At 28.9% G+C, this 10,337-nt stretch overlaps 1 protein-coding gene across 1 annotated transcript; it reads right to left on the reverse strand.

Moving 5' to 3' along the window:
• Positions 1–9,490: 9,490 nt before the first annotated feature.
• On the reverse strand, positions 9,491–9,922 carry LOC120073456 (uncharacterized). Its single transcript, XM_039026304.2, has one exon. The coding sequence runs from the start codon at positions 9,920–9,922 to the stop codon at positions 9,491–9,493; it is 432 nt and encodes a 143-aa protein (XP_038882232.2).
• Positions 9,923–10,337: the final 415 nt, after the last annotated feature.

Consider the following 10,337-nt stretch of genomic DNA (forward strand, 5'->3'; position numbering starts at 1 on the left):
AGCATGGACCAAAATAAGCACTTTTTAAAAGTCCAGAGACTAGAATAGACGTTTTTAAAGTTTAGAAACCAAAATAAAACAAGATTCAGTGTTCATGGATCAAAATAGGATTCAAGCCTTTTAAAAAATGTAAAATAGGTCAAGAATCTGTTAGACATAAATTTGAAAATTTAGGGAGAAACAAAATTACACGTTTGAGAACTTTGTTTGAAGAACTATTTGACACTTGTTAAAGTTCTGAGACTAATTGATAAAAAAACTGAAAGTTTAATAACCTATCAACACATTTTTCAAGGACGACCAAATAAACACAATCTAAAAAGTTAAAAATCTGAGACTCCATTTAGTAGCGATTTTATTTTTTATTTTTTTATTTTTTAAATTTATGTTTGTTTTCTCCTAATTCCATCTCGTGATTTTTTACATTTATTGAAGAAACAATTGAATTATTTGTCAAATTATAAAAACAAAACTTTTTTAAAACTAATATTTTTTTTAGTTTTCAATTTTTTTAATTTTTTTAAAAAATATTGGTGAACAATGGATTATAAAACAAAAAGTAAATAAATAAAATAAAATAATCTGAATATGACTATAAAACAGGACCTAAGGTCACATAGTTGAACCTATATTTTTCATCCCCTACATTTTGAACTTAGTTTTTACGTGATCTATGTGATTTCTTAAATAGCATTTCCTTTAATTTAGCTTTATTTGGTTATAAAGATTTAAAAAGTGACATGTTCGGTCATAAGAGTTGAATTTGATTTCAAAGTTGGTCCAAATTTGAAATTAATTTCTAAATGTTGATAAGCATAATTAATAATTAGTCAATCTAATGGACTAACGAGTAACCACGTAGTATATTAAATGGATTATGCTAATATATTTTTTTTTTGTTGTTTTCAAATATAGAGAAATGAATTAGAATATTTGTAAATATAGCAAAATTTCATTATCTATCAAAGATAAACCGCGATAGACTACCATTTATGTCAATCTGTATCTTGATAGACGCATAAAGTAGTCTATCCTATAGACTACGATATTTTTACTATTATTTGTAAATATTTTTAGCATCTTTTATATATTCAACGACGAGGCTTAAAAAAGAAAAAAGAAAAAACCTTGAGAGAATAAACATTTCATTTTTAAATTTTAATATCAATATAAACTAAATTCAAGTTTTAATGGTAGCAAATGTTACATTCTAAAATCCTATAGCTTTTTGAAACTAAGGTCATGTTTATCTTGGGAGAATGAAAAATGGCGTAATCTTGATTGATTTCAATTGGACCATTAATCAGAATGGACTTGAATGGTAAAATCAGTGTGATTGCGATTGTTGGTGTTTACTCATATAATTTTTCAAAAGTAGTGTGATTGTGATTGAGCCTGCTTAATTCACATCATTAATTGAAAGATAGAACAAAATTGATTAAACTACCCTCATAACATGGTTTCTGATTCATGACACTCAACACGCTCATTGACGACCATTTCAAACAATCTATTGACTGTTTGAGACCACTCTTTTTCACTTCATCACGATTCAATTTTCAATTTTCATTTTCTAAGGTTCATCAGTCATCTGTTCACTCGCCCCTTTGTAAGTGGAATATATTCCGCCATTATATTCCATTTTTTACTTCTTTTTATACTAAAGTCATCTTTAATTACCTATTCATATGTCTACAGGTAGGGCTTTGATGAATGTATACGTCCCAATGATTTATTTCAAAATCAAACTTGTATGTTTGCTGCCATTGCTTTTGAAGTATCAATAAGACCCCATTAGTTTGATCACAGTTGTTCATTCTATAATCCGTTCATTTATTGTCACTATTATCGATATTAGTTGATTTATTGTATGATTTGATTATACTTACCGATATAAAAAACGACCTTCTTATCGTCTATCGATATGAATGTGTGCTTCATTGATCGTTGAGTCCATTTCACATAAACACAATAAGTCGATATATGTATGTCAGTTTGGGGTTTGTATTTTTTTTTTTTTTTTTTTTTTGTGTGTGGTTATATCGGATCCTGACCCATGATCTTGTATGATCTAATTATTTTGTATATTTTTAACTTTTTAATGAAAATGAATTTTAATTTCATCTTCCACCTTTTCTTATGTTGATTTATATTTGGTTGATGGGGTTGCCATTTTTATGATCTAATATGAAGAAACTTGTAATAACATATACATTTAACAAACAAGGTGACTAAATTCTAAAGATTAATAAAAGAGTTATCGATCAATGCTAGCTAACCGATAAATTTGGCCTTAACCGGACCTCCACATTTTCCTCCACAGTGTTGGTGTCGATGGACCATGGTAAATGGTAGATCGATAAGCATAGAGATAAACGAGGTTATAAAATAATTTTAAAAAAAATCACTTCCCAACCCATCAAACTAACACAAATCGATAAATCCATCGATATTATTATTGTTATCGACTAAACAATGAGAACAGGTAGATCGATAGGCATACAAGTGATTGGGGTTAAAAAATTGTTAAAACAACCACAATCGTTATCGATTGAGGCATCCATAAATCTATATCTTATAATTTTTAAGGGCAAAAGATGGAAATTCAACCTAAAGTATTCTTAAAAATTATTTAGGTCCCACTGCATAATACAATCAGATTGAGGACCTTCCTAACCTCAATCAATTTATAAGATTTGATTAGCAATCGTACAATGGACCCCACATTTAATTGCGATTACGGATAGATATGTAAACAAAAACAAGAGTAATTAGATGGGATCCACTAACCACATTGTGATTGATTTACACATATTCACCCGAGTTAAACATGGCCTAAGTTCAAATCCTATCCACTATGATATTTCACCCATTTTTCTTTTTTTGTGTAGGAAAGGTAAAGATATTTTTTTTTTATTAAAGCAATCCTACTAGAAGAACTTTGCTCTTTTCCTCAAGGGCAGATTAATGAACTTTGCAACTAGAGTGACATATATATACATTGTTATTTTAGCTAAGTATGAATATATTACGATATTATGATATTCCTGTGGCTTTGAGGTTGGTATTGTCATACTTTGGGTCGAATATGATTCCAAAATTCTCTGAATCTCTTGGTTGGGAATAGTCATTATAAGAATGAGGTTCAAACTTTCGTTGATGCCATTCGAGACCTCCATTTCCATGGTTCCGTCCATGGTTTCCTTTTGGCCAACTATAGGTGTGTTCCTATTGCTTAGCTACCTATATTCGAAAGTTTCAGTTTTCAGCTATGTGGTTTGAAGATCACTCCATAGATGGACTTTCCTCTTCTTTTTTATTCGTTTTGTCCTTAATTTTATTCTTCTAGGTCTTTATTTAGCCTATTATACTCAAATGTATTATGATAATAAGTCAACAAGAATATAGTGATAAAGACATGATATCGATTCTCTTTGGTACTTTGACTTTTAGAATGTTTTACTTATTTGCAATCGCTGTTTTGCTTTTCTTAACAATAAAAGTTCTATTTTTGAATATATATGATAGAATGTAACCATTAGCAACTTTGAATTAAGAATTTTGTTAAATAGTAAATGTATTTAATATGGAGAATCCAACGACACAATATATTTTGGATTAAGATTTAAATATATTAATTATTTTTTTTCATTTTTGTGATTTGATTACAATAAAAATTTTAGTGATACGAACTCTTGTTTTAAGTACAAAAACTATATCTGAAGATGTGATAAGAAATTTGAAAATAATGTAACTAAAAAAATGCATTATTAACAAAGAAGAAGACATGTGTAAAGCATATCACACAACTAATCTATGTGTACGAGCTATGGAGAAACTTTTAATTTCTCCCTTTGTCATTTTTAGATGATGATTACAGAGTCATCTCAGGTAATTTGACTTTCAAATTATTAAATGAAATTTTCCCTAAGTTTGAGCATCACAAGTAAAAAAAATCTCATATTATCTAAAAACTTATCATTCACAATGATAGTAGCTTTTTTTAAAAAAAAAAAGAAAAAAAAAAAGAAAAAAAAAGAAGAAGAAGAAAAAACTCATTTCTCCCTATTTTGGTATTCAGACGTTAAGAAAAAATCACATTTTACCTAATTCACGTTAAATTCTTAAATAATATTATTATATTATATTCAAATGATATGCAAGAGTTTTTTTTAAAAAAAAAAAAATTAAATGAAATCTATCTAAATTTTTTTATAAAATTAAATTAAAATTTCAAATATAAGTTTCCTCTGTAAATAGTTGAACTAAACTTTTATTTACCCAATCAATCAAGAAAAATTCCAAAAATATTTACAATTTATAGCAAAAAAATTTTAAAAATGCTTGCTTTTGGAACTTTTTGCTATAAAATACAAATATTTTTAAATATTTTTTTATATTAAAAAAACCCCAATCAATATCTCCTCTTTCTTTTCTTTTCTTTCTTTCTTTTTTCTTTATTTTTTTTAATTTTGTTAAATGGCACTCCCTAATTTTTTTATAGAAATTTTTGGTAGCATTCAAGTATTTTTTTTCATTAAATATTTGTTTAAGGAGCCTTATTAAATATAAAAAATATTTAAAATATTTACACATTTTATTATAAAATATAAATATTTTTTGGATTTTTTTATTTATAAGAATTTCCCTTTGTTTAACTTTATTGCCACATTTTAGTGCTTTTTCTTTATTCTATTAACATTTTAAGTTTTTTTTTTCCCACCTCTAAGAATAGGCATTGTTGGTAGTTTTTTTTACTCCAAGTATATCTATAATTTTTATACTCTCAAGTTTTTTTTGCATTTTTTCTTTTTTGCCTTTTTTCCCCCCCTTTTTCTAATTAGGACTATAAGCAGCTATGCATCGCACCTTCATTTTTTTTATTCGTTTACGTATATTATCTTTTAAAATTTTTTTCTTATTATTTAACTTGAATTGTATTCTTTTAACACATTTGCGTGAGATTTAGATTTAGATTGTATATACTATCTAAAAAGAACTATGCTGGAGAACTTTTGATTTTCCCTTAGGTAGTTTGATTTTTAAATTATTAAATGAAAATTTCCCCTAATTTTGAGCATCACGCATAAAATTAAAAAAATCAAATTTTAATACCATTTAGATTGAGAATTGAAAAGAATAACAAAAATCACATTTTATCTCTAATAATATTTAGCTATTTTTTTTCCAAATCTCATGCTATATAAAAACTTACCATTCACAATAGATGATACTAGATTTAAAAAAAATCACATTTTTCTCCCATTTCTGGCATTTAGACGTTTAAAGAAAAGAATAAAAAGAAATCAATTTTTATCTAATTCACGTTAAATTCTTAAATAATCTCATTATATTATATTCAAGTTAGATGCAACATATTTCAAATTTAAGTTTCCTCAATAAATAGTTGAGTTAAACCTTTAGTTTCCATCATTCTTTTTTCTTTCTTCCTTTTTATTTTTTTTTAATTTTTTGTTTTGGTTTTAATTTCGTTAACCCGCTCTCCCTAGTGTTTTTTTTTTTTAACATTCAAATATTTATTTCCTTAAATATTTTTTGTTTAGCATTATTGTCACATTTAATTTGGTGTTTTTTTTCTTTTAACATTCTAAGATTTTTGCAACTCTAGGAGTAAGCATGTCTATAACTTTTCTAATCCAAGTATATCTATAATTTTTCTACTCAAGTTTTTGCTTTTTTGCCTCTTTTTATCTTTTTTGTCTTTCCTTTTTTTCCTTTTTCTAATTAGGACTAGAAGTGACTATGTATAACACTTTTATTTTTTAATTTGTCTAACGTATGTTATCTTTTTCAAAATTTTTCTTTTTTTTTTGAATTATGTTCTCTTAACATTTGTGTGGGATTTAGATTTAAATTGAATAGTCTTTATTTTTTAAAATAAAAGAATATAGTCCAAATAGCACTTACATTTTATTTTTATTTTTATTTTAAACAAATGTGACCAGCTTTTGTTTTAAAGTTTTCTTATTATAATGCAAATATTATTAATTTGTTTATTCCCTTACTATCAAAGATTTAAACTAAAACATAAAAAAATCAATTAAAAAACTTCAAAGAAAAAGTTTTTAAAAAATATTTCAATTCAAAATTTGTTTTGAGTAATATGATTTTTTTTTTTAAAAAAATGAAATATATAGAAAAAAATAATTATAAGTATAAGATTCTTAATTCAACTTATACACGTAAATTTCAATTTTCAATATTATGAACGTGCAACACATAGTTTCACCCGTATATTATTTATAACACTACATTTTAATACCAAATATCACACCATTCCATATTTATATTAAGTCCCCATATACAATAATTAGTTCATAAGTACATATTTATATTTTCCTTTTGTTGTTTTCTACCAACAAACAAACATGTTGGCTCTTCATTATTATTTTAAGGATACCACAAAAATTGACACTTTCTTCAACAATTTTGCTTAAGTTTCTCTTCCCCATACATGAAGAACTCATATGGAAACAAAAATAAATGTTAAAAAAAATGGGTTCCTTTTCCCTTAATTTTATAAACTCTAATAATTGTAAGTTGAATGTGACCAAGTTGATGACTAGAAACATTATTTTGCTGCCACAATGACCACTCATTTTTAAAAATAGAGGGAGAAGAGAGACAATTATATCCATGGAATGGAACAAGACACAAGATCTATCTCTATCTAACTTTGTCTTCCTCCAAAAAGAGTAATAATAACTAAAAAAACATCTAACATTGTCTTTTATTGACCTTTGAGCCTATCTTATCTCCACTTTTGTTAATTTCTTTTTAATTATTTATTTTAAATGTTTCTCTCAATTTCACTCATAAATTTAATTTTAGCCTATGTAAAAAAAAATCATTTAAAATAAGATGATAGTTGAAATTACACCATCAAATTTTTATATATTATAGTATCACTTAAAGAAAAATCAATTTCTATAATTATAAAAGTTTGAGAATCTAATTTTAACATCTATATAATTTTGAGGGTTCAATTTGTACATTGAAAATTTGAGGATATAAATGCAACTATCATCATATCTTAAGGATAGTTTTTCCAATTTGTCCTTTAATTTTTATTTTTTGAACAAAAAAAATCAATTTCTACTATCCAACTTAAAATATTGTATCACTTCAAACTAATAATTAAATGTATTATTTAGGTCCCATTTGGTAATCATTTGATATCTTTGTTTTTGTTTTTGAAAATTAAGTCTATCATTCTCTTACAATAATTTGCATCTTTTTAAGTATGATGGTTAAATTCTTAGCTAAATTCCAAAAATAAAAATAACTTTTTGAAAGCTACTTTTTTTAGTTCTCAAAATTTGGTTTGGTTTTTTAATCTATGGTGAAAAGTGGATAATAAAGAAAGAAATTTGGAGGGAAAAGTAGAATCTATAGACTTAATTTTCAAAAATAAAAATAAAAAATAAAATGATTTTAAAAATTTATAAATAAATTAATTTTAACCCTAGAATTTCTTTTTAAAACCACTAATGCATAAATTTCAAATGTGTAAACAACTTTTTCAAATACATGAATTTAGCTACCGGGGGGTATGTTTCTAGGATGCTACTTTATGCAAGTATAGGCTTGGTAATATATTTTCTCAAAAAATAATTAAATAAAAGAGATAAATTTTTTATTTAATTAAATAATGCTCAAATAGACAAAGAAGAGAAAACCTAAAAATACCATTCGGGGTACCCCTAACCCAACTTTAAAATAACTAACAATTAAATAAATCTATAAATAAAATCAAGGAATATTTCATAAGATTTTGAAATGCCTGACTCCTAAACCAGACACTAGTACATGAAATCTAAGTGCGGAAGCAATAATTCGTCCAAATGGTTAGGTCACGGATCTCTCTTGTCATGCGCCGGTCTATCTTTTCCCTTACCTGAAAAACATGAAAGGAAACGGATGAACATAAAAGTATACTCAGTAAGCGACCTACTACTGGGCCCACTCAGTGATCTGTTAGCCTTTCTATTGGGATAGAAGTGCACAAAAGCTGATAGGTGTAGGAATAGGTATAGGCATAAGGGGCGAACCCGAAGACACATAAATAAGTAGTGACCCCGGAGGGCACAAACATAAACATAAGTGGTGGTCCCAAGGGGACACCGTACATAAGCATAAGGTGTGGGCCTGAAGGCTCACAACATGTGATGTGCATAGCCCAATAGAAGTGCCAACAATTACTGCAATCTCATAAAGTCATAAGCATACAATCGAGGTCTTAAATCATGCTAAGATCATATAATAGTTCACAATTTATCCAAACAACAAACATTGTTACAACACATAACAACAACATTCAACGACATAAGCGTAAGTTACCAAAATTTTCAACTAACCAATAGACATATCAAGATATCTCATACTGACATAAGAACCAATACGTAATACATGCTTGGGTTCGAGGGTGAACCGGTAGTAAGTCACTTACCTCGAATTTATGTCGAACAATTAGCAAACAAAACTCCAACTATCAATCATATCCTTCTTCGACTTGAGTCAAATGCTTGAGTCGCCCTAGAATAAACCAGTTTAATGTCAATCCTTATAAATACAACCTAACTCACCCAAAATAAACAATCAAAAGTCCCTAAACTACTTATCCAAATGTCGACTTAACCAGAACTACACCTGAGCTTCAAGAACGGAATCCAATCCAGTCATAAGCCAAACTGAAGGGTTTCAAAACTCAATTATAAAATCCAATTAACACAAATATTCACCAAACCAATTGGGGAAAAAAAAAAAAGAATTAACCAGAACAACCATTATAGCTTACCAAAAGGCGCCCAAAGCGATCTTTGATGCTGCTGGACGGTACCGAAAAATATCTTGAAACCCCGAATTTAGTAATAATGCATCTTGAGTATAACTTAGATCAGACCAAATTTGATAGGCATTCAAAACCCATAAACTAAAAACCAAATAAAACTTAAATCTCACAAAAAAAAAAAAAAATCCAAGCTCATGGCAAAACGGAAGAGATCCGCGACTGATGGACAGTAAGAAGGGAATGAAAAACCAAAAAAAACTCGGCTAATGGAAACGTCTGGGCTGAGGCGTGAGCGGTGCGAACGATGACGTTCAAACGGTCGTCAACCTGTCGAACCACATACGACTGGCTGAAGAATGAATTAGGGAAAAGGGGTCTCGCGTGGGGGATGGAAGGAAGAAGAAGGAGAGAAAAAAAATAATAAAATTTTCTTTTCTTTCTTTTCTCTACACGCAAACCGAGGTCTCTTAATTCCACATTTATAACCAATTGTATCCTCACTAAACCCTAACTTCTCCCTTTTCCTTAAAGAAATATATATATAATTTTTTTAATATATATATATATATTCTCAAAACCGCCTTACCACTTATCACGTATTTTTAAACCCAAAAAATAAAAAAAAAATAAAAAGGAACAAGACGAATTTTACCTTACAATTTTTTTTTTTTTTGGGAATCACACTCTTCCCTCCTTAATAAACTTTGGTCCTTGAAAGTTATAATCTTGGAAGAGCTCTAGATGCAGTGTTCTCATCTCGTCCTCTCGCTCCCAAATTGCTTCCTCAAACTGATGATTCTGCCACAGAACCTCCACCAGTGGCACCTTCTTGTTGCGCAAAATTTTCACCTCTCTGGCCATAATTTGCGCAGGCTTCTCTTCATAGCGTAAGTTTTCATTCAGTTGCAAGGGCTCAATGTCCACCACATGAGACGAGTCCGTTAAATACTTCTTCAGCATGGAGACATGAAAAATATTCTGGATCACAGAGAGAGACAGTGGCAAATCCAAACGGTAAGCCACAGAGCCGACTCGCTCCAAGATCTTAAATGGACCTACAAAATGCAGACTTAGCTTACCCTTATTTTCGAACCTCATGACACCCTTCATTGGCGTCACTTTCAGGAACACTTTGTCACCTGCCTTGAACTTAAGTCTTTACGGCTAACATCAGCGTAACTTTTCTGTCTATTCTGCACTGTTAGCATTCGAGCCCTGATCTTTTGCATGGCTTCTTTGTCAACTCCACTAACTCAGTTCCCATCAGTTTCCTCTCCCCAATCTCACCCTAGCAAACAAGAGACTGCAACCTCTACCGTAAAGAGCTTCAAATGGCGACATGCTATTGGTAGCCTGATAGCTATTATTATAAGCAAACTCTGCTAAATGCAAGTAGGAGTCCCAACTCCCTGAGAACTCTAATGCACAAGCGCGCAACAGGTCCTCCAACATCTGATTCAAGCATTCTATTTGCCCATCCGTCTGGGGGTGGAAGGCTATATTGAAGTTTAACCGCATCCCTAAG

Source organism: Benincasa hispida, chromosome 3 (assembly GCF_027475165.1).
Source record: "Benincasa hispida cultivar pf3 chromosome 3, pf3_genome.v1.1, whole genome shotgun sequence".
NCBI classification, from domain to species: Eukaryota; Viridiplantae; Streptophyta; class Magnoliopsida; order Cucurbitales; family Cucurbitaceae; genus Benincasa; species Benincasa hispida.